Below are 25286 nucleotides of genomic sequence, written 5' to 3' on the forward strand. Positions count from 1 at the left end.
GATAGTTATTACCATTCCATTTGTCTTGTGTTTGCCATTTAATCTCTCTCCTGCCCGCTAAACCTATTCCTGACCTATTTTGCTCCACCCGTCCCTCACACTCCCCCTCCACCCCTGCCTTTACAACAGCATAAAACCCATCACATTTATACCTCTCTCTTGTTCTGAAGAAGCACTATATAAATAGTTGTTGTTGACAGGAGACAGTGGTGGTGAATGGCTGTTCTTCAGACTTGAGGAGGGTACTCAGAGGGGTTCCACAGGGGCGGTGCTGGGACCATAGCTTTTTTAATGTATATTAATGATAGTCGCTTGATAGTGCAGAACTTGAATATTGCTGAAAAGAGACATGCTGCCAAAGCTTTTCATCTTGACAAACACAAGAATTTTAAACTATCACAATTTATACTTCAGGAGAAAAAGGTACTGATTGGTTGGCAGGTTGCCTCTGATTGGCCGAGGCGTTGCCATGCCATTATCAATGACCTAGATTTGGGCATACAGGACACAATTTCAAAATTTGCTGATGACAAAACCTGGAAGCAATGTTAACTATAAAGAGGATAACGACACATCAAGAGGACACAGATGGGCAGATGGAATGAGCAGACAAGCCAGCAGATGAAATTTAATCCAGAAAAGTAAGAAATGATACATTTTGGTAGGAAGAACTCCAGAGCTGAACAAGGTTGCCTATGATTGGGGGCACCAGGTAAAATAAATTTTGTTGCTGTGTCTCAGAACGAGTGAGCAAAATTGAGTTTGGGTCAATGAACTAAGGACTAACGTATGAAAAGACAACCACAGACAGAGCTGGGAAACCCTAATTGGTCAAGACCCAGTATTGGTGTCAGCTGACTGAAAATGCTTGAAACAAGTGTGCATGTTTTTTTTATTCTTTCACAGGTGTGGGTGTCACTGGCTAGGTCAGCATTTATTGCCCATCCTTAATATCTATATGAGCACATACATTTATGCACACATGAGCACAAAATACGCCAAAATTGAGTGAATTAAGCTTTATTGCAATTTATTGGTATGAAAAGTTTGGCATTTTAACATGCTTCAATACCGATCACCAAAATGGAACTATTTTGTATTTCAAAAACAAAGCCTGGGTTACTTACAAATGCCCTTTTATTTTGTACATGCTCATAAGCAAGGTAAGGATTGCTGGGAAACCGAATATTTTTCCATTTAGCACTAGGATCAAATATAGTAAGGACCACGAGGTTGAATCCTCCCTATATTATTCTGAAAATATTCCTCAATCGTCCCCTTCACTGGATGACCAGTTTTCCATTCCTTTTACACTTTGGAGTAATGAACTCCACTGAAGCCACAAACTAATTTTGCTCAAAATTATTTATTTCCCTCTCACCTTACCCACTCTCGCAACCTTTCTTGTTCTTGTCTAAGTTGGCTCTCGTGAGGTTAAAAAACAGTACCGCACCACACTTTGTAACCTCACACCATTTTGCACATTTTTAGTTTCAATCTACTTTGTCAAATTGGACACTCAACAGTCACATACAGCTGATAGAAGATGGTGTAAACAATTTTCTCACTTATTAATAGACAGGAAACCCTGTCTAAAGCACAAGTCATTAATCACAAATCAAAATTAATTTCTGAAAAACAAGAAAATTCTTTAGTCATTACTTTAAATCTCGATAGCACTAAAGTAGAAGTTAAGCACCAAAAACATCATTCAGCTATCAGTACCATGACAGCTCCATCAAAAGAAAGTCTAACAAAGTAAGATTCTTTTCCCCCTTGGTGCGAGGTGAGAAGAGCTTTCACAAAGTTTTAAACAACTGCAAAATAAATCAATTGTAAGATCCAATGGTTATGAAAGAGCTAGAAACTTCTATGATGGCACCCTGAAGGAAGTTTACTTTTGCGGTTTTTTTTGCCCTGGGCTTCACAGTACGTAAATGCTGCGATCTTCAGTGATCGGATTCAGATATTTTCTTCCCTTTCTTGCCTCCCTACAGATTCAAAAAGAGAAAAAAAAAGTAAATTTAATTAATGTTTTCTAAGGAACATTTGAAGAATTAGCCTGTTCTATTGCATTGCTTAATAGTTTAGAAGAAATTCTAATGTTAAAACATCTATTTTAAAAAGCAGCAGTGAGATTCCCCCTCTTTCTATCATTCAATAAAAGTTAAAACACTGTCTGGTATTTTGAACTGATGAACAAAAACTACAATTTGCTTTGCATTTCAGCTCTTTTGTGGAACAGGTCCTAGTCATTGACTGATGCGCATCATAGACAGATTAATAAGAGATTTGCTCAATATAATTTCCTTTTGCTAATTTATTCTTTCCTGATTGTGACATCTTGTAAATTGAAAAACTTGGATCTGAAACAAGCACTATTTGGAAGCAGGAGTGGGTGAATTTCTACAAGTTTCTCCCATACTGATACTTTAATCAATGACAATATTACATAACATGCATCACCACAACATTGTTATGTAACAAACTTCTCAAGAGCATAAGTCACAGTCATCAGAATAATCCAGGCACCTAGAACACGGAGCACAAAAAAATCTTGCTGAATAACATCTAAAAGGTTCCAGGGTCTCATCAGGTCACACTTTAAGCCTTCAACAAGGGTTGTGCATAGATTTTATAATCCACAGTTGCAAATCCTATTCTCCCATCACTCAACCACTGAGTCTTTCCCTTCCACAGATGAGTTTACCAAAATAAGATTGGCAAGACATATAAATAATGGGTATTCCTAGGCAATGCATGCATTAAAGTAAATAATCCTATATCAGTGAGAACATGGGTAGTATGTGTACATTAAAGGAGTGGAAACTCCTTCAATTTAAGAATATCATGATATTTCTGATTGTACTGATGGGACACTTGGTGCATTATGAAGTATACCTCAGGGCATATGCAAGTTGCTGCCTTTAGGGTTATAGGTGCTGTTCAGAACGTAAGTATGCATACGGCACCAGGTTTACATGTCTGTTGACTGATTAGCAACTATGCTGTCCCCAAATTATATAAAAGTGGAGTATTGTTGTTCCCCTGATGTCAGCAGTACTGACTGAAGACGATTCCTGAAGCTCGTCATTCAGGATGCAACAAGAGATCAGTAACCACCTCCCTGGAGAGGCTTCATCTTTGCACAGGAGTGTTTTTCGTAGGCTGTAACAAGGCTTTGGGGAATAATTTTTGCAGTGGTCATGAGCCTTCTACTAAGTATTTGCTCTTGCTTCGCTCTCTATTTTCTGTGATGATGTAAGATGGCTTTGCAGCTGCAACATAAGCTATCAGCATGTTTACCTTTTCCAGAGATAGAATAACTAATTCAGATGGGAAGCACAGAGTACCATAATTCATTGCAGCCAACTGACGAAGAGTTAGCATTATACGTCATGTAGGGGCTTGTTAAGCAATAGGTGATAAAATATGATTCAAATGGTTAAATGCTAAAACGACAGGTCACTTTGGTAAGCGTTTTACCTGATATTTTGTTAACTCTGCCTGTAGTAGCTTGACTTTTGATTTTTCTTGTTCCAGAGCTGCATGTAGACCAGTAACCTAGGCAAAGAGAATAAAACCTTGAATAAGCAAACACATAACACCACAATGTTATCCATATGTAAGTGACAACAGCTCACTCACTGGGACATCTGGACAATCAGCACTTTTCGACTGCCGAGGCAAATATTGTTGATTTGTATTATCTTGACTTTATTTTCTCTTCTCACTCCAAAATTTTGTAGTTGCTTTCTCTACTTGTTTAATTGCCAATTTCCACCCTCAACTCAAATGACCTCTTTTTCAGGGATTCTCATCCTTTTCCCTATCCTTCCATGTTACAAAGAAAATTCCACAGACCCCTTGTTACACAAGTATTTTACGATATAAAAACTTATAAAATTAAACATTATTTTTGTTTTACTAACAATATAAAACTTGTTGCTGGTGTTCAGCACCAATTATGGCAAAACACGGAGGTGTCTTAAACAAGCACAGCTGTATTTCATGCTCTTTGTTCATCCTGGCTTGCTTGTGAGAATTCTGTTAACAGGTGGGTAGACTGTTACTGGAGTTGAGAGTTCACAAAATCAATGGCATTGACAGCTGTATCAGCTCTCACTTCCCCTCTTTTCTATTATTGATAACCCAAGGGGAATGCGCCAGCTGAGACTGGATGCTGTCTCTCTGACATCATGATACTGGACTGATGACCACGAGCTGCTGAGTGGCAAGTGGCATTTCCGGTTCCTCACATCCTGGGCATGGCCAAATATAAAAGTAATAATTTGCTGGTGTCGCCCCATGACTTAGGGCTGGAAGGCAGGTTTCTGTGTCCTGGATATTGTAACTTTTGGGGATCAGCATTAAATTTAAATTGTGTGCAGGGTGGAGACAGGGAGCCACTGGCAGACCCCAGGTTGAGAACTCCTGATCTATTTGTCTTAAGAGACATCACAGCCAAATCTGATTTTATCCTTAAATGCATCCACACACCTACACTTCTGAGGTTGATAAATGGTGAGTTCACACTACTTCCCTTAGAAGGCCAGAGGCCAAATGTAATTTCCAGTATGACATCAGCTAGCTCTTTTTTAAAAATTCATTTATGGGATGTGGGCATCGCTGGATAGGCCAGCATTTATTGTCCAACCCTTCTGGAACTGCTGCAGTCCCTGTACACCCACAGTGCTGTTAGGAAGGGAGTTCCAGGATCTTGACCCAGCAACAGTGAAGAAACAACGATATATTTCCAAGTCAGGATGGTGAATGGCTTGGAGGGGAACTTCCAGGTGGTGGTGTTCCCATCTATCTACTGCCCTTGTCCTTCTAGATGGTAGAGGCTCTGGGTTTGGAAGGTGCTGCCTAAGGAGCCTTGGTGAGTTTCTGCAGTGCATCTTGCAGATGGTACACACTGCTGCCACTGTTCATCAGTGGTGGAGATAGTGAATGTTTGTGGAAAGGGTGCCAATCAAGTGGGCTGCTTTGTCCTGGATAGTGTCAAGCTTCTTGATTGTTTTTGGAGCTGCACACATCCAGGCAAGTGGAGAGTATTCCATCACATACCTGACTTGTGCCTTGTAGATGGTGGACAGGCTTTGGGGAGTCAGAAGGAGAGTTACTCATCGCAGGATTCCTAGCCTCTGACCTGCTCTTGTAGCCACAGTATTTATATGGATAGTCCAGTTCAGTTTGTGGTCAATGGTAGCCCCCAAGATATTGATAATGGGGCATTCAGCAATGGTAATTCCATTGAATGTCAAGGGGTAATGGTTACATTCTCTCTTGTTGGAGAGGGTAATTGCCTGGCACTTGTTTGGCACAAATGTTACTTGCTACTTGTCAGCCCAAGCCTAGATGTTGTCCAGGTCTTGCTGCATTTGGACATGGACTGCTTCAACATCTGAGCCATCACGAATGCTACTGAACATTGTGCAATCATCAGCAAACATCCTCACTTCTGACCATATGGTGGAAGGAAGGTCATTGATGAAGCAGCTGAAGATGTTTGGGCCAGGGCACTACCCTGAGGAACTCTTGCAGTGATGTCCTGGAATTGAGATGATTGGCCTCCAACAACCACAACCATCTTCCTTTGTGTTAGGTATGACTTCAACCAGTGGAAAGATTCTCTTTGACTCCAGCTTTGCTAGGGGTCCTTAATGCCACACTCAAATGTCGAATGTGGCCTTGTTGTCAAGGGCAGTCATTCTCACCTCACCTCTGGATTTCAGCTCTTTTGTCCATGCTTGAACCAAGGCTGTATGAGGTCAGAAGCTGAGTGACCCTGGCGGAACCCAAACCAAGCTCCAGTGAGCAGGTTATTACTAAGCAAGTGCTGCTTGATAGCACTGTTGATGGTCACTTTACTGATGATGGTGAGTAGACTCATGGGGCGGTAATTTGCCGGATTGGATTTGTCCTGCATTTTGTGTACAGGACATACCTGAGCAATTTTCCTCATTGCCTGGTATATGCCAGTGCTGCAGCTGTACTAGAACAGCTTGGCTAGGGATGAGGGAAGTTCTGGAGCACAAGCCTTCAGTACTATTGTCGGAATATTGTCAGGGACCATGGCCATTGCGGTATCCAGTGCCTTCGGCTGTTTCTTGATATCATGTGGAATGAATCGAATTGGCTGAAGAATGGCATCTGTGATGCGGAGAACCTCTGGAGGAGGCCAAGATGGATCATGCAATCGGTATTTCTGGCTGAAGATTGCTGCAAATGCTTCAGCCGTATCTTTTGCACTGATATGCTGGGCTCCTCCATCATGGAGGATGGGAATATTTGTGGAGCCTCCTCCTCCAATGAGTTGTTTAATTGTCCACCACCATTCATGACTGGATGTGGCAGGACTGTAGAGCTTAGATCTGGTCTGTCAGTTGTTGAATCACTTAGCTCTGTCTATCACTTGCTGATTATGCTGTCTGGCACTCAAGTAGTCCTGTGTTGTAGCTTCGCCAGGTTGACATCTCAATTTTAGGTGTGCCTGGTGCTGCTTCTGGCATGCCTTCCTGCACTCTTCATGGAACCAGGGTTGATCTCCTGGCTTAGTGGTAGCGGTAGAGTGGGGGATATGCCGGGCCATGAGGTTAGATTGTGGTCGAGTACAATTCTGCTGCTACTGATGGCCCACAGCGCCTCATGGTTGTCCACTATCCAGTTGCTAGATCTGTTCGAAATCTATCCCATTTAGCATGGTGGTAGTGCCACACATCACGATGGAGTGTATCCTTACTTAAATGAAACTCCGCACTCCAACATCATGGTTTGAATCTCAACTAAATGAGACAAAGTGATACTATGGAGCAACATGTAGTTAACTCAGGCTACTTTTCTATATTTCCTTGTGTTAAGCAGACCATTGCGTGTGCCGGTTTATTAAACCTCAGTTAACACCACAAGACAATGTTCAATAGTTTGTAATTATTGCTATTACCTGTGAAGTTAGTTCATCCTTGATAGTTAAGAGTTCATCAACTTGCAAAAGTATGTCTGCTTTATCTTTCACTGAAATATAAAGTAAAATATATATAACACACACTACATTGTAGCAGTATCAAAAAGCTTTGATATCAAGAATTGACATTTAGGAAGCACTCCGAGAGGCACTTTGACATATCGTCCTAATTCTCATAGATATTACATAACACTGCATCTAACTCACCCATTGGAAAATTGTGATCAGATCAGCTGCCTATTTGGCATGTTGCACATTGTTTTTTCCTCAGTGGAAAGTAAATCGGGCATTGGACCTGATCACGCCAGTTTCCCAATGGGTGATTTAGGTTAAAATTACCTCCTACATGCTAACATGATGCACAAATATCCGTACATTGCAAGTAACGCTCACAGGTAAATGCAAATCATAAGTACTTTAACTTGTAGTTTACACAAACACATTTTAAGGTGAGGACTTGTGGTAGGCTTGTGAGGGAAGAAAAATGCAATAAATACTCCACAAAGCCTCCTTGGAAAGGATCCCATACTGGACTGTGCAAAATGAAAGAATAGCTCACTACAAGAGGTCAGGGAAAATGAACAGAAGAAACGGCCAAAGAAAGAAAACACAAATCAGGATAGCGGCAACACAAAAAAGATCAATACAATGAGGGAAAAAATTTGAAAAGGGAAAATTTGGGGAAAAGGGAAAAAAAGAGGTGGTGGTGGGAGAAAGAACATTTTATGAAATAGACAATTCTATTGGCTTGGTCTACTTGAAAATATCTTCAAGCAATATTCCTTTAATTATACGCAACAACAATCTCAGATCTGGTCTTCCCTCAATACCGTAAATTGTACTGTACAGGCAATTCCTAAGCTCTAACCAACTCTGCCAGAAGCTTTGCTTTTGAACTATAATAACAAATTTATAAAAATAAGGACAAAATGGGCTACTTTAAAATGGGGGCTGATTGATGTCTATGTGCCCTGGTCTAATTATCCCCCATCCTTTAACCCCGCTTCACCTGAAGACTGCACTCGATCTTGTCCAATGCCTTGGGAGAACAACTTGCATATAGTAACTTGTCAGATAAGTATAGAAGTGGTGATGACCTTTCGGTATAAGGGAAAAATAATAAAAGTTAAACAGGTGAATATAGAAAGGGGACTGGTGAATTAAGGTGATGGTGTCTTGTTAAGTGATCCAGACTAGGACCTAATCAAGATATTAAACAAATTCCTCTATGATTGATTAAAGTTTCTGTTTGATTAAAGTTTCTGTTATGATTGTTTTTTTTTAAGATTTAGAATGTAATGTGACATTCAAAATTAAATTATTTGCCTTTGGCAAACTGCATATATATAGCTGTTCATCTCAAGTTATGAATTCATTTCAAACTCACTTAATAAATCAAAAACAAGCTGATGGATGTTACCCTGGACTGAATGGCTCAATAATGGGCTTATCATTGGTCTACACTTCATCCCAAAGACCTCAATCGCAATTGTGATCAGACAAAGTATGTTGAAGACCCCAATTAACACAAGAATCAATAAAGTATCCCTACCTGATTTGAGAAAATACATTAAAAAACTTAATTCCATTGACCAGCAAATAAGAATGCTCAGTTAATTTTTAACTTGAAGTAATTTGCACAGTACTGGAGTATTGTACAGTGGGAGTAAATAGTTCTTTAAATACATCAATTTATACCTAAAATAACTCAAAGGCGTTATTGCATTGCACAAATAATGTGATCCGTTGCTTGTACTAGAGAATGGAGAATACTTAAGTTTAGAGCATTGCTAGAGTTCATAACTTTCCCAACAGTTCTCAGATTTCATTATTAATCTCCAATCTGGATTCTTCTATTGTTTGGTTTTTTAATAATTTTTCTGAGACTGCACATGTTTCGCTGGTTAGAAGGTGGGACAGGGTAAGGGGATTGAAAAGTACTCAGCTTTGCAGTAATTTTGAAATGGTTACAATGGGCCATGCTGTTAAAAGAACATTAAAGGGCTAATGGCATTGTCCATTATTTATGCACAAACAGCACAGCAACTTCAGGCAAGAGGCAAATGCAGAGTTAATGGCAACTATCCAAACATTGTTGTCCAAGTTGTGCTGCTCTGATAGTAACTTTCTGAAATCATCTCACTATCTGCCACACCACCGCAATACATTGCATAGTGTAAAGTTGCTGTATTTCCACAGTAAATAATGACTGAACTCACCACAGGCAGAAAGCCTCGTCAATTTCCAATCCTGACATTAGACAGGCGGAAATGGAGGCCTGTGGGTCCCACATGTGGAAAACCTGCCCCCATTCCTGATGCTAGCTATTTTGATTGGCATGAGAAAGGTGATGGGTCATGAGCCTGCACGCAGCACTCCTACGTGTGTTGGCTTCATTATGGGCTTTGGCATTTTAGACCCCCAACTATTTTCATGGAGTCGGGCCTGTCTTGGTAGGCAACGTGGTTCTCGGCAGCTCAGAGGAGTTGTGAATTCCAGCCTGGAGTCAGCAACCTTTTCACAGGTAAGTTCAAAATGCTTTGATAACTTCATGTCATAATGCTCTAAGTTAAATATGTTTTGAGTAAAATAATTAACGATGGGGCTTTGGTCTTACAAGGTAAGTGACCATTAAATTGACCAGTGAAAGTGGAAAAGTATTTAGATGCATTAGAGCACAGTACCCATTTGATAAAGAGGTCTTCTTCATTGAACAGTATTGATATTCAGATTTGACGTTGTCATTTGTCCTATGATTAAAGCTTTTAATTAAATGACAGCTCAAGCATCTGTTCTCCTGTTTAAGCTTGAACAGATGGCTGAGGTCTTCCACTGACTTCAAAGGTTTTAATGTATTCAACTCTGGAGGCTTTGTTTATACAGCTTTGCAATAGAATCTCATCATGAATGCTTGATTGAGCTCCAAACCCCACCAATGGATTTACCTCATCAAGGGTGTTGATACAGTCATTCAATAGAATCTCTTTACGTATGTGTGGCTGAGCTCCCAACCCCACTAATGGATTCAGCTCACCAGGGGTTATGACACAGCTGTCAAGGGGACTGTGTTGATAGTCTTGGTAGTTTTATGACCACTTAAGAGGATTACGTTTTTTGAAGCAGTTTTTGAATGAGAGTTTATTTATTTTGACAGCTTCATGAGCATCTCAGACTTCTCAGTATTATTATAGAGCTGAAGAGTTCTGTACATCATGGATGGTGTGTGAATGGGCATGGGCAGTGAAGGGTGAGCAGGACATGAGTTAGGGAGCCTCACATTCATCTACAAAGCTGGGCGGATGTCCCAGGAAAAGGAGCTGGGACTTTTAACCTGGTTGCCTGGGCATCTGCCCACCTCCACTCTGCTTTGCGGGGCTGCAGTCGCCAACTCTGAGGGAGAAAACACAGTGGGCAGACAAGGCCACTCATGGAGATGGGACTGCGGTCTCAGGAATTGATCCAACTAACGTTTCCTGCCTTAAAAGGGGAAAATCTGGCCCTAATGACATGATAAGTTTTAATTTCTCCCAGTCAACCTCTCTGGGACTGAAAAGTAACTATCACAACTGTGGAGCCTCTTTCCTTCAGGTAGTAATGGTTTTTGGAGATGTTAAATTTGTAATTATTTTAAAGTTTTCCTTTGTCTCTTTTCTCTTAATCCAATCTTTCTTTCCCTCTTATTTCTCTTTCTGATTTGACCTTGAATCCACCCACTCTACTTCACCCTCCTCCTCCTTGTTTCCTGTTCATTTCATAATCCTTCAATCTTACTGGTTAAAGACTGATTTTTGGTTGCTTGTTCATTCAGTCCCAGATGCCTGTTTCCCTTGCTGTGTCATTATCAACTTGCACTTTCAGCAACTTACCCCATAAAAACTTTTAACATGCAAGGATAAAATCTAATTAACAGACACCCTGGTATAGCAAAATCTGGCCCGATATGACAACAAATTGAAATGATTTGATGTCAACACTGAATGTTTTAGAATGGAAAATAACCTGCATCCCATCATTCATCGGAGGTACTGGAATACAAACCCACAGTGTGCCAAATGGTTGTGGATGCTGGGACAATTGAAGTTTTTAAAACAAAGAGAAATACATCATTATTTGGTAAGAGTATCAAGGGATGTGGAGCAAAGGTGGATAAAATAAAGTCGAGGTACAGATCAGCCATGATTTAAATGAATGACAGAACAGGCTCGAAGGGCTCAATAGCCTATTCCTGCGCCTGGGATGGTACATCACTGGTCAATCTGCATAGTTTACAAATATTAAGCTATATAAAAGTACTTACTTTCACCTTCTTGTAGCATCTTCAAAAGCTGAGCATTTCTAGCCTTTACTTCTTTATATTTTGCCTATTTAAAGAGGGAAGCTGGAAAATATCAGTAAGATGCCTATAAGATTCTTGTTCATAAATACAACAGCATAATTTAAAGACTTACTTCCCACTGCACAACAGTTTGTTTCAACTGAAGAATTTTCAGATCTTTCTTTTCCAGTTTATCTTTTAAGTGTTCAGTTCTTGCATTATTGGAAATAGCATCCTGTTAATAGCAGAAAAAAGATCTCTTGATTACAATGAATCATAAAGGTTTCCTTATTCCATATTAACATTGAGCTTTACTTCATCAATAACCCTGTATAGATTTAAGAAATGACGCTATGGCATATTAGAATGCTAATGTTATATACATTTATCTGCAATTCATCTGTTATACTGGAGATGTTAACGCAATTAAAATAAATGGATTAACAGCTCCATAAAGAAAGTGATTTCAGGTGAAGGTGTTAATCACCCATTGCCCAGAAATTACATTTGGACTAAGTCTTTTTAGAGATTAAAAATTACTAAAATGATGCATTAACCAGTTCTTGGCTGTTTTTTCTGTGAATGTATACGCTGCACAGTGCAAGCTCAAATTATTATTTAAATGCAGCCCAGTCCTGAATCAGCAGGACTGCATAATGTTTACAAGCCTTATATTAAAAATGACATCCAAGGAAACTGGATTAAATAATCTGCTGGTTAATTCAATCATTTATTTGCAAGAAAGAAATTGGAATTATCCACTTGGTTGAATAGGGCAATTTTAACAGAGCATCACTGTGGAACTCTGGAGGAATTTTAAAAAGAATGCCATAAAACATAAAACTGTGCATGGGAAGTGATTGAAACTTGAGCACTGTACAAGCTGGGCAATGCAAAATTCAATCATTTCACAAGTTACTTTGTGATTGTAGCTTGAGGCATGCCAACAGTATATTCATCGACAAACAATTTAGCACACGGAGAAGTTGCATTGGGACATCTGGCACAGCTGTTAACCATTTCTGCCGCAATTGTGCATCGTTGGTACCATGGCAGTAGCTAGTTTTTCTACCACCATCTGTTCACTGTATTGAGTCAGTCAGGCCTCACTCTCAGGGACAGATTTTTGCAGAGTCGGGAAGATTCTGCGGATGTTTAAAAATGGTGGTCGGGACCCAGATGTGGAAGTCCTGCCCCTATTTCTGACAGATTCAATTTTTACTGGCAGGAGAGGGATGTAATTCGCATAGGAGGGAAAACTCAAAGTCAGCAGGGTCATTTGAATTTAGTGTTAAATTCAAACAAATCACATTTTTGCTGTTGCAAAGGCCTTAACCTGCAGTGTGGGAGTCGCGAATTGATGGAGCAGACGCTAAGCCACTTGAAGGGTGGATATGGTCTTTTCAAAGAGTCATGGCCTTAAGCTTTTTTTTGAAAAAGACTGAAGCTGTCAGTGAGTGTTAAAAAAAGCACCCCTCTTCTGGACTTCTTTGATTGACAGGTCATCTAGTGTTGTTTAGAACAAAATGTGCAGTTTCAAGAAAGGCCTTTGTTGACATATCCCAAGGGCTACTATGTCTTTATGAATGCTTAGCTGAGTTTCAAAAGCTACAATTATTTCAGCAGGGGGTTGAGTTCACAGTTTGACAGTTTAAATAGGCTATTAAAGGATTACTGTCTTTGATGTGACCACTGAATAGAAGTCTGTTTGTTTTTATAAGAGATGAATCACTTGAGAAGATTCAAAGTTTTAAATGGATTTCTTGACCTTTGCGGACAAGGCGTGATTCGCATTGGAAGGTTTCTTGAATGGGAATTCATTTTCACTATCAAATGTGTAAGAGTGAGAGCTGTAATTGATTGTCAGAAGCTTTGTTTTAAAATCTCCGCATGGATCCTGAAGTTTGCCCACTGTGGATACTGGACGAGTGGATATGAAGGCGACATGGAAGGTATGATTGGCAAGAGTTGGCAAGGAGGGGCCATGGTGGGGGGGGGGGGGGGGGGCTGGCGGGGGTGAGGGCTAGAGGGCCTAGCAGTTTCTAAAACAACTGCAAAAAAGTCCCAGAGAACCGATGTGGGTTTTCTAACAAGCCTGACTCAGTTCCCTGTGATGGACTGTTATCCCGTGCTCTGGGGAGCCGGCCACGGGTCGGGCAGTGCTCCGGGGAGCCGGCCGTGGGTTGCAGCTGCTAGCCAATCCCCAATCCCGGTAATGCCACTGGGAGCAGTGATCACTGCTGTGACTGCAGCAGGCCCCAGAGAATTGATTATTGAGGAGCCCCAGAGCACAGATAAGTGAAGTCAGGATTTGCCAGAGGCAGGCAGGTTCTGGCAAGGGGGCACTGATCGCGCGGGCAGGGGATAAGTTTCTGTCAGGGTGGGGAGGGACAGCGCTTGCAACTGAGGATGCCCTTGATGTGCTACCCATGAAAGGGCCCCCTTCCCCCAAGCACACAGGAAGGCTGCCTGGTTTTACTGGGTGGCCTCCCAGGTGGTGAAATGCCCATCTGCCATTGGTAAACTCTCAGCGGCGACAGGAAGAGGCCCTTTAGAGGCGATTAATTGATTACTTAAGGGCGTCAATTGACCTAAGAATAGGTGGGCCTCCCCCGCTGCTGGTAAAATCCCAGGAGCAGGGAGCACATAAAATCCCAGCCCTGATGACATACACCTATTCTGACAATGCCAGAAAATGGAATTTTCAGCTGGTACAATTAAACTAAAGATGGTTCATCTTTAGTGTCTTGTGGTAATTCAATCCCTCAAACCTAGGGACTCAGTAGTTTCTCCAAGACATTTTCCTCCTCCTCGGGCTCATCACCACCTACTCAGAGCATGTAATCTCAGAGCATGTAATCTCAGAGCATGTAATCTCATTTCTCTAACTGGTTTATTTGTGAAAAATCTTTGGTATCTATTTATCTAAGAGATTATAAGAGTCTTGAAAACATCCATTTCATCCCAATCTGTCAGAAGTAGATGAATAAGTGAAAGGAAGATGTGCATTTTTTAAAAATCCGACTAGGACCTGGAAATTTCCAAGCACTTGTTAATCTGCAAACTTCCCTGAACCAATTGCAATTAAACTTTAATTGACATCAACTCCTATTTAAAACTTCCCACTGAAAGTACCTAATCAGTAGCCTTAAAGTTGTGGTTAGCAGCTAAATAATCACAACTGTGCATCTACTCCTAATGAACAACACTATGGAAGCCAGCTACCAACTTAAAAACATTTTAGCAAATACATACTTGACTCTCTTGTGTAGTGATGTCCAGTCCATTTGAACTTGATAATTGTTTTCTCCTCTCCATCAACAATATTTTACTTGCATCTTCTTCTAGCTTATTAAAGAAGCTATCCTCTTCTGCTGTTGCATGCAAGAATTTTGGCTCCTGGAGACAAGAATACAGTAGTCAGCACAAGGCTAGCATGAAAGGCATATTGAAGATATGCTCATCCTTAACCAAGTTGCTACAAAACTGATTTCAATGAACTCGTCAGTTTTGAATGTCTTGGATTTGCATGGAAGCATATAGCCCATCATCTCTGAGCTGAATCTTTGAAAGAGCAAATCAATTAGTTCCACTGCCTTGTTTTCTCCATAGCCCTGTGATCTAATTCCTTTTCAAGTATATATCCAATTCCCTTTTGAAAGTTATTATTAAATCTGTTTCCACCACCACGTAGTGCATTCCAGGTCATAACTCGCTGCATACAAAAAGGCTCCTCATCTCCTTCAAGTTCTTTTTGGCAATTATCTTAAGCTTTGTCCATCGCTTTCTTAAAATGCATTTTCAAATTACATTTCAAATTCCAGGTATTATAAAAAAAATCAAACCAATTTATAAAATAAATTTAAATATAAATTTCTTTTAAATAGAGAAAAAAGATTATTAGCACAAACAGCTAAGTTGCATACCTCAGATTTTTTGTTTGTCAGGTCTAAAGAGATAGAAAATGAAAGTTAATATGGTTTATAAAAAGAAAACATGGCCACACATTTCATGCACTAAACTGTGGCTAATAAAACAGTGATAGAGAATGGCACAAACTAAACATCAGCACGTTCAAAGTCCCACACGAGTTTCTGTAAAATTGATTTTTCACAGAATGCAAAGATAAAAATGCTGTATTTTTAAACATCTGCCAGGATTAGTCTTAATAAGTTAAAAAAAATCAAAATTGCATCTTGATTCACAAGTTATATATTTGAGATTCAGGGTTGCCTAACAATTATAATAATGGTTATATTAACTGGTAGTTATTGTCAGAATCACTGCACGAGGCATCAAATGGAAATAACATTTTCAATCCATCTTGATAATACTGCACTTTAGGGGAGGAAGTTTAAAATGGGCGGGGGATTACAGTAGTCATATATGAGACACATTTAACTTGCCATTGACCACCATTCCTTCTGTTGGTTGATTTATAGACCGGCACTATGTTATTCTTCCCAGTGTATTTGCAGCACAGAAACAGGCCATTCAGCCCAACAATTCCACGTTGATGTTTATGTTCCATACAAGCCTCTTCCCCACCTTCTTCATTTAACCCCATTGGGGTATTTTTTTTTACTTCCTTCTCTCATGTGTGTTTATCTAGCTTCTCTTAAATGCATCTATGAAAAGGCCCAAGTATCTCCTCAAACCATAACCTGCACTGTCTGCTGCCCATAGAAAACAAATATAGGCAGTACAATTAAAAGGAATTGACCTAGCAACATACCACAATGTTTGTAATGAGTGGAACAGTTTCCAGGCTATAAAAGAGAAATAAACAGATATTAAGTGAAGGTCAATAGGTATATATTAACTAAAATTAGAAAATCATAACATAACAGAATGGAATATAAAAGTGCGGAAGTTTTGCTACAGTTGTATAGGGGATTGGCGAGACCTCTAGGGAATGGAGGCACAATAAGGTTATCAAGGAGATGCAAGGAGGATGCCAACTATTACTCACTAACAGGTATTGCCTGCAATATGCATTCTCTATATTGGTGGCATGTAACATTTCTCTCAGACTGATTCCCAACTCTGCTCCCTCCAAAACTCAGGCATCCCCCACAAATAATTTCATTTCACAGATCTTTAAATATTCCTCAGTTTAAATAGGTCTCTTTCAGTTTAAAAAAAAAGTGTTACCTGTTAGTCTGTAGCTCTGAACAATATAAATTTATTTTTGCAAGTCCTAGCGTCCATGCTGATAGAGAAATAAACAAATAGCAAATAACAGCCGCCTCCCTGACTCAGATTCAAAAATAAAAAAGATGTTCTTTGCCCGAATTCTGCGGCTTTGTGGAGCATCCACTTTTTTGCCCCTACATTGAAGTTCTCATGAGTCCTTGGGCCCAGAGATGTTACAGGAATAGATAAATAGCCATTGATTAAAATGCTTGTCCCAGCTTTAAAAATTACTTTATTGCCCATTGTTTTGCAGCTTTTTGTACATTTTATTTTGCCCTATTAGGATTCAGTGTTGCTGCCTACTTGGTGCCTTAAATGGAAAAATAAATTAATAATTCATTACTTGTTTGCATACAAAACATCAACTTGTATTTCATTTCTTACAAAGCAATCCAATGATTCACTACTCCCTTGTTCCACCCCAAAACAACCTGACTACAGACCTATTGTAGTAGAGATTTGTTCATCCTGCAACTGACTCTCAACCCCCAACGCAGAGTTAAGGTTGGCAGTTTTCCCTTCAGTGAGCTTGCTTACACTATGGCTGAGAAGTTCCTCACTTGTTCCTCAGATCTGCTTACACTTCTCTGTTGTTACTTCCAGAAGTGCAGTGGAAACCTGGTTTATGCATGAAACAGAGTTGCCATGACACTTCCAACAAAGTAACTGCAGTGAAACATGAACGTATAGGGGGAATTTCTAATGACAATATCGAACTTCACGTTAAAAATCAAAAAGGTTGCCAGCTAGATATACAGCAACATCAATTATGCAAAAATAATTTCTCTTAGAAAGAGAGGGGTACACATGGGATACAAATCTCTGATTGGGTGTTCAGTGAACAGAAATTTGGTAACCTCTTATATGCTACTGGGCTTTGCAAAATAGGGTGACAAAGTAGGCGACCATTTGTAAAACACTAATAACATAAAAGGAAAAAGAAACAGTAGGAAAAGACGACTTAACTGGAAAGGAAAAGCAAGTTGTAGCAAAGCTCACTGGAAACTAAATTAAGAGGGGGTCATCACAATCCCTGGTGAATAAAGGCATCAGCTGAATAGTGCACAAAGCTGCTTTTATTGGCCCCTTAGGAACTCCTCCTCATCTCAATCCTGCAAATTTGGATACCCCAAAGCAATACTCATCCTCATCACTTTGTACAATGTTTCTGGTTATTTAATTATAATTCTAATGCCAAAAAAAGTTCTACCAAGAACACAGAAATAAAATTGGCAAAGTTGATGACTATCCACTAAAATCAATGAATATATTGGGAAGAGTGCAGGATCTTCTAACTGAAAGTGCAATCATTTATTAAACCTGCAACAGAAGTCACATTTAAGAAACCTACTCGAGCTGGACGGATCCCAGGGCTCATTACGTGGACAACTTTTATGGCTGCTGGCACAGCTTTGCACAATGAGAAATTCGATATGGGAGTTATTTTTAAAACATGCTATTTAAATATTGAAATGCACATAGTTAATAGTGCCTCAGTTTTTGTCACCCAAATTACCCACCGTAAAATCAACTGCACAAGGTCTGGCACCCAATGATCTGACTTAGGATCTTTCCAAATGAGAACGGTACAAAGCTTATAATATTCACCACAAATCCCACTTTCTCATCACCAATTTCATCTCCTTTCCTGTCTCAGCCTGAACCAAGCAGTTCACAACCTATTTAAACTCAAACTGAGCTTCTGACCCCATTAGCTCTCCATCATGAAGACTGCCTACTTCAACCTCTATAATATTGCTCATCTCAGCCCATCTGCTACTGAAGCCCTCATCTATGCTTTTGATCCCCCAGACTTGACTATCCCAAACTCCATGGCCTCTGCTTCACTTACTTTGAAGACTGTGGGAACCAAGTAAGGAGGTGGGATTAGGCTAACTGGCTCATGGCACAGTTTGGCAAATGGTCTATTTTTGTGCTGTAATGTTTCATATTATATAAAAGCTGGCTGTAGTTTTTAAAAAGGGAGAAAAGTTCCTGTGCATGAATATCAGATTTTGTTTTACTAAAACAATCACACATTTCAAAATAAAATTGAGTACCAACATAACCCGAATACTACCTGTACTTGCATCAGTTTGAAAATCTTTTAATGAAACTGTGGCTGGTTTATCTTTTCCCTGAAGGTGTTTTCTTTTTTCTTTTCTACTTGGTCCTTTTGTTTTGAGAGAAGTATTATTAGCATAACACTGCAAAAAATTAGAAAAGTGGTTTTGAATTTAAAGTAATGAAAGTTTAATATTAATGATATTAATGTATATTCAAAACTGTAACAAGGCAATAATCAGTTATGGTCTTGCATTATAATTAGAAAGGGGACAGTAAAGCAGAATGAGGAAATTGTGCATTTGGATTGGTAAATTGCAAACGTCACTCCATCATTTAAGAAGCAATGGAGAACCTGGTACCTTACAGTCCTGTCAATTCAGCATCAGTTGAGGAAAATTGCTAACAGTTATCAATGGGGACAGAATGAGTGAGCACTTGGACAAAGTTGTGACGGCCTCTGATCTGGAAGCAGTACAGGAAGGAAAATCTGTAATTTCTTTAAAATGTTTATGGAATCCACAATTGCTTTTAAGAATGCTTGAAAAGGATTTGAAGAGTTTTATCAATTGTAAAGGGAACGATTGTAATTTTCTTGGATAATAAGAAATACTTGTCCATATGAGCTTGTGAGCCTTGACCTGGAAGCAGTACCAACAGTAAGGAAGTTAAGATACAAAACGTCATGTGGCCAGGCACAGAAAAGACAGATAAAGAAGCTACTGCTATAAAGGACAAAGGAGGTCTACAAACAAACAGGTGGGTGGGAGGAGGAGGAAAGTGAGGCAATCAGCACGCAGATGCAGACACAGATAGAAAGAGATACATAGTATTTGTATGAGAAGCTAGCAAAGCTCCATGCAAAGGTCATTTTTTTTTGTTTAGCAGTAAGAAGAAAAATAGAATTCTAGAGGCTCTTGAGGAAGTACATGCAAGATAAAAGGGACTGAATCATAAAAAGTAGTGTTAATAGCTCAGGCCTGCGTAAAAGCTGAGAGTTTGCATCAGAGAACCAGATCATGAACCAGGTATTCTTGATTGGTCATCAGAAAAAGTTCTGAAAGAGTTAACCATCAGGACTGTCTTGACCAGAGGGAGAGAGGATTTGTAGAAATGTGCCATTTTGATGATAATTATACCCATGAAACTCAGAGATGAAAGTTGTTGTCTATAAAACTTTTGACTTACCCTGTGTGAACAAAGAACAACATATGGTGAACCATGTAGCTAGGTAATTCCATATATGCTAAAGGTGAATTCTTGTGGATGTGCAAGCTGTATCTTTGGTGCATTGACTATTTAAAGTGAAATTTACGTTTTTATTTAGAGTGCCACTTGATTCAGGTTTAATTTGCATTGGTTCTGATTCATGTTAAAGTAAATATTACAAAAAGTGAAATCTTGTTGGCAATTTCTTTTGGGGGTGGGGGGGGGATGCTTTGGTAAATTTGGTTACGGATCATAACAGGGTTCATTGAAACAAAATAAATCAACATGTATCTATGAAGCGTAGGTCCTGTCATACTAACTGACCTGAATTTTTTGAGGTGGTTGCTAGCATGCCGGAAAATGGCATGTTTCTGGATGCTGCCTATATGAACTTCCAGAAGGCATTTGACAAGGTACTGCACAAGAGATTATTAGCAAAAAGATGCATGAAATTGGAGGTAATCATGTGACAAGAGCTGAGAGAGAAAAGACAGTGTAGAGACAAGAGGTAACAAGCTGACAGGCAGCACATTGACAAGTGATGTTTTTGAATGATTTGTATTCAAACCTTAGCTTTCCACCATATATATCAATTACCTGAACAAAGCAATCGAGTTGTATACACAGTTTTGTATATGATACCACTATCAGGGTGCAGAGTAAATTGTGCAGATAAGAGCAGGGAAATAAAAAAGGACACACAGACTAATGGAGTGGGCAAAACTATGGCAGATGGAAATCAATGTGCAGAAGTCTGGAGCCATCCACTTTTGATCAGAGAAAGATAAATTGGAATATTTTCTTAATGCTGAAGGAACAGAAACTGTGGAGAAGCAAAGGAGTCTACACAAATTACTAAAGGCTAAAGATCATAGCTCCTTTAGATTCAAGGTTGTTATGGAAAAGGACAAGGATGAGCCAGAAATCAGAGTTCTAAATTGGGGGAAGGCCGATTTTAATAAGATCAAATATGATTTGGCCAGAGTGGACTGGGAGCAGCTACATTTAGGTAAATCTGCGTAAGAGCAGTGGGAATCATTCAAGAAGGAAATAGGGAGAGTGCAGGGCCAATATATTTCAGTAAAGGTAAAGGGTGGGACCAACAAATCCAGGGAACCTGGATGTCGAGGGATACACAGGATTGGCTAAAGAGAAAAAGGGAGGCTTATGGCCGATACTGAGGGCTCAAAACAGTGGAAGCCCTAGAGGAGTATAAAATGTGTAGGGGGAACTTAAAAAGGAAATTAGGAGAGCAAAAAAGGGGCATGAAAAAACATTGGCAGGTAAAATAAAGGAAAATCCAAAGTTATTTTACAAGTACATCAAGAGTAAGAGGATAACTAGGGAAAGAGTGGGACCCATTAAGGGCCATAGTGGTAATTTGTGTGTGGAGCTGGAAGACGTAGGTAGGGTTCTAAATAAATACTTTATGTCGGTGTTCACAAGTGAGAGGGACGATGTGGGTATGGAAATCAGGCAGAAAGACTGTGATATAATAAAGAAATTAGTATAGAAAGGGAGGAGGTTCCAAGTGGTTTGGCAGGCTTAAAAGTGGATAAATCTTCAGGCCCAGATGAAATGTATCCCAGGCTGTTGAGTGAGGCAAGGGAGGAGATAGCAGGGGCGCTGGCAATAATTTTCAACACCTCTTTGGCCAAAGGAGAGGTGTCAGAAGACTGGAGGACAGCCAATGTGGTACTGTTACTCAAGAAGGGAGGAAGGGATAAACCAGGGAGCTACAGGCCAGTCAGTCTAACCTCAGTGGTGCGGAAACTATTGGAAGCAATTCTGAGGGACAGAATGAATCTACACTTGGAGAGGCAGGGATTAATCAAGGACAGTCAGCATGGTTTTGTTAAGGGGAGGTCGTGTCTGGCCAATTTGATTGAATTTTTCCAAGAGGTGACCAGGTGTGTAGATGAGGGCAATGCATTTGACGTAGTCTACTTGGATTTCAGCAAGGCTTTTGATAAGGTCCCGCATGGGAGATTGATAACGAAAACAAAAGCCTATGGGATCCAAGGCTATTTGGCAAATTGGATTGAGAATTGGCTGAATGGTAGGAAGCAGAGGGTGATGGTCGAGGGGTGTTTTTGTGACTGGATGCCTGTGTCCAGTGGGGTTCCACAGGGATTGGTGTTGGGTCTCTTGCCGTTTGTGGTAGACATAAACGATTTAGACCTGAATGTAGGAGGGTTGATTGGTAAGTTCGTGGATGACACGAAAATTGGTGGGGTGGTAAATAGTGAGGGAGATAGCCTTAGATTACTGGAGGATATAGGCGGGCTGATCAGTGGCAAATGGAATTTAATCCAGGTAAGTGTGACTTAGGCGGGACAAACAAGGCACAGGAATACACGATGAATGGTAGGACCCTGGGAAGTGCCAAGGATCAGAGGGACCTTGGTGTGCATGTCCACCGGTCCCTTAAGGTAGCAGGACAGGTAGATAAGGTGGTTAAGAAGGCATATGGGATACTTGCCTTTATTAGCGAAGGCATAGAATATAAGAGCAGGGAGGTTATGCTGGAACTGTATAAAACACTGATTGGGCCACAGCTAGAGTACTGCGTACAGTTCTGGAATCCGCATTATAAGAAGGATGTGATTGCACTAGAAAGAGTGCAGAAGAGATTTACCAGGATGTTGCCTGGGCTGGAGAGTTTTAGTTATGAGGAGAGATTGGGTAGACTGAGGTTATTTTTCCTGGAGCAGAGGAGATTGAGGGGGGACATGATTGAGGTGTATAAAATTATGAGGGGCATAGATAGGGTAGACAGGAAGGAACTTTTCCTCTTGGTGGAGGGATCAATAACCAGGGGGCATAGATTTAAGGTAAGGGGCAGGAGGTTAGAGGGGAAGTGAGGAAGAATTTTTTCACCCAGAGGGTAGTGGGAATCTAGAACTCACTGCCTGAAAGGGTGGTAGAGGCAGAAACCCTCATAACATTTAAGTAGTATTTGGATGTGCACTTGCGATGCCATGGCATACAAGGTTATGGGTTGAATGCTGGAAAATGGGATTAGAATAGTTAGGTGCTTGTTTTGACCGTTGCAGACTCAATGAGCCGAATGGCCTTTTTCAGTGCTGTAGACCTCTATGACTCTACTGGACATGTACAAAAAAGTAAATCAAAGAGGCTAATAGGGTGATGGTAGTTATCTCAAGGAAATTGGAATACAAAATTGAGGAAGTGATGCTTCATTTGTACAGAGAGCCTTGGTCAGTCTTCATCTGGATTACAGTGTTCACTTTTGTGCACCACACCTCAGGAAGAATGTACTGATCTTGTAGGACTTTGAGGTACAGTCAGATATGACCTAACTGATTGGAGGAACAAGGCTTGAAATGCTGAATGGCCTGCGCCTGTTCTTATGTTCCTGAAGATAAATTATAATAGTCAGATAACTTTGTTCAGTGTCTTCGTAATGTATTGACTCAATATTTTTACCCACCACAATATAAGGCCTGAGTTTGCAGAGACAAAGGTTACACAACATGGAACATTTCTAAATATAAAAGTTGAGATGTGCAAACTAGCAATGTATGGAATAAGCAGATCTTCAACTACTTAGAACACAGCAAAAACCAATAATGATTTCAGGACAAAAATAAAAACATGGCCTTTTTCTTCAGGTGTGCATGGGATGGGTGAGGAAACATTAAATCAATTAGAATGCACTGTCCTAGATATTATTTATATAGCTTATAATAATATACACAAAGAGCAAGATTTATTCCTAAATTGATTCACTGTTTTGCCAAACCAACTCACTGTGAAAACCAGATCCTTTGTGATTGGTTTATTTCTTTCTGCAGTGTATACACAAGTGTAAAAGTCATCAGAATGCTACAAAGTGCTGAAGTTAATAATGAGTACACCATGAGTTCGTTTGACTGGATAAACTGGGATGGGAAACAAGACAAAAGTGAGTCAGAACAAATATGGGCTTGTTTAGATTTGGATTTCTTCTATAATGGACAAGGCACCATCCAGAAAAAACAATATTATACGAAGACATTATTGGTAACTGTTTTTATGTTACATTTCAGATAAAATAAGAGGCACCTGTATCCATACTACTTTGCATGCAACACCCTAATGAAACAGAGTCTCTCAGTTCTCAGACATTATCTCATGCTGCAACAATTTTTTAAAAATTATGAACTTATTTTTCAGATGTCAGATATATACGTACATTCTTATGCTCCTCATATTCCAACTTGCTAATCAGTAAAGCTTTTTGGAGGTCTGCTTCATATAATTCACTTGTCAGCTGTTTACAAAACAAGAAAAAAAGGGTCATACGGACTCGAAATGTTAACTCTGTTAGCGTTAGCTCCCAAGATGCTGTCAGACCTGCTGAGTTTTTCTAGCATTTTGTTTTTATTTTATATATTATATAAGAAAAGAGCATACAAATGTACAGTGAAATATATGATCAGTTCTAGAAATCCTCTGATTACAATATAGTCTATATTGAATGGTCCCTGCAATTTTAAATTATTAAATATTTTCAAAATTTCCAATACCTGCTAAATGGCGGCGGTCTATAATCTTTTATCATTGAGTATTTACAATCTAGGATTTGAAAACTGAGTGGCAACATATCCACTTCATGGCATTTGGAAATTTCTGGTGGGAGGCAAGGAAAGTACTAATGTCTGGCAACAGAACACAAACCAAGACACTATTTTCCTCTTTCTCATTAATTTTCTGATTCCTGAAGCCATTCACTTTTTGCTAGGAATCATTCCACAGGCTTCCACATGTATCTCACCCAAGGAATCATCGCTGATGCTGAGCATGGACAGTGAGGCTATTTGACTAAAGGAAATGCAAAAGCCAAATGTGGCCTTTAACTGATGTCCACACAGGCACATTTCCAATTGGGACAGCAACCAGAAGCTTCAGTCAGGGATAACTTTCCCCTCTTTAAACCCCTGGAGGACACCAACTATAGCTTAACTAGAGCATAGCTATCATTATTACTTGCACTGTTACAGCTGTATTGTCACCAGCTTTTCAGTACAAAAAAATGTGACATTTTACTACGTCCACAAGCTTGTCTTCCAAACCATTATCTGGAGAGAGCATATTGAGTTGTAGAACACCACAACAATAGACTGCTGGTCACAAGTTAGTCTTTTGTGGTAAGGATGACAGCCAATTACTCAGACTCTCAGACATTTACAGAACAGAAGGAGGCCATTCGTCCCACTGTGTCCACGTCAGTCAACAAAGAATTGACTACACTAATCCCATTTTCCTGCGCTTGGCCCATAGCCCTGAAGGCTATGGCAACACAAGTGAATATCTAATTACTTCTTAAATGTTGAGAGTTTCTGACTCAGCCACCCTTTCAGGCAGTGAGTTCCAGACTCCCATCACCCTCTGAGTGAAAAAATTTCTCCTCCACCCCCCTCTTATCTTTTTACCTCTTACCTTAAATCTATGCCCCCTAGTTATTGACCCCTCTACTAATGGAAAAAGTACCTTTCTATCCACCCTATCTATGCCCCTCATAGTCTTATA

The 25286-nt window shown here is 39.9% G+C and overlaps 1 protein-coding gene across 2 annotated transcripts in view; it reads right to left on the reverse strand.

Moving 5' to 3' along the window:
- Window positions 1–1004: 1004 nt before the first annotated feature.
- Window positions 1005–25286, reverse strand: part of gkap1 (G kinase anchoring protein 1) — a 50260-nt gene continuing 25978 nt past the window's right edge. Inside the window, exons 3-12 of one of the 2 annotated variants that reach the window (XM_078567885.1) lie at window positions 23950–24027; window positions 18569–18685; window positions 16018–16051; window positions 15209–15231; window positions 14538–14681; window positions 11416–11517; window positions 11265–11328; window positions 6947–7017; window positions 3487–3564; window positions 1005–1991 (exon numbers count right to left, since the gene is read on the reverse strand). In XM_078567885.1, coding sequence (XP_078424011.1) covers window positions 1950–1991; window positions 3487–3564; window positions 6947–7017; window positions 11265–11328; window positions 11416–11517; window positions 14538–14681; window positions 15209–15231; window positions 16018–16051; window positions 18569–18685; window positions 23950–24027 — 753 coding nt within the window. In that variant the 3' untranslated portion in view covers window positions 1005–1949. Of the gene's footprint in view, window positions 1992–3486; window positions 3565–6946; window positions 7018–11264; window positions 11329–11415; window positions 11518–14537; window positions 14682–15208; window positions 15232–16017; window positions 16052–18558; window positions 18686–23949; window positions 24028–25286 lie in introns of both variants that reach the window. The other variant, XM_078567893.1, reaches the window with a different exon arrangement.

The sequence above is a fragment of the Cetorhinus maximus genome, chromosome 2 (genome assembly GCF_964194155.1).
Source record: "Cetorhinus maximus chromosome 2, sCetMax3.hap1.1, whole genome shotgun sequence".
Classification (NCBI taxonomy): domain Eukaryota; kingdom Metazoa; phylum Chordata; class Chondrichthyes; order Lamniformes; family Cetorhinidae; genus Cetorhinus; species Cetorhinus maximus.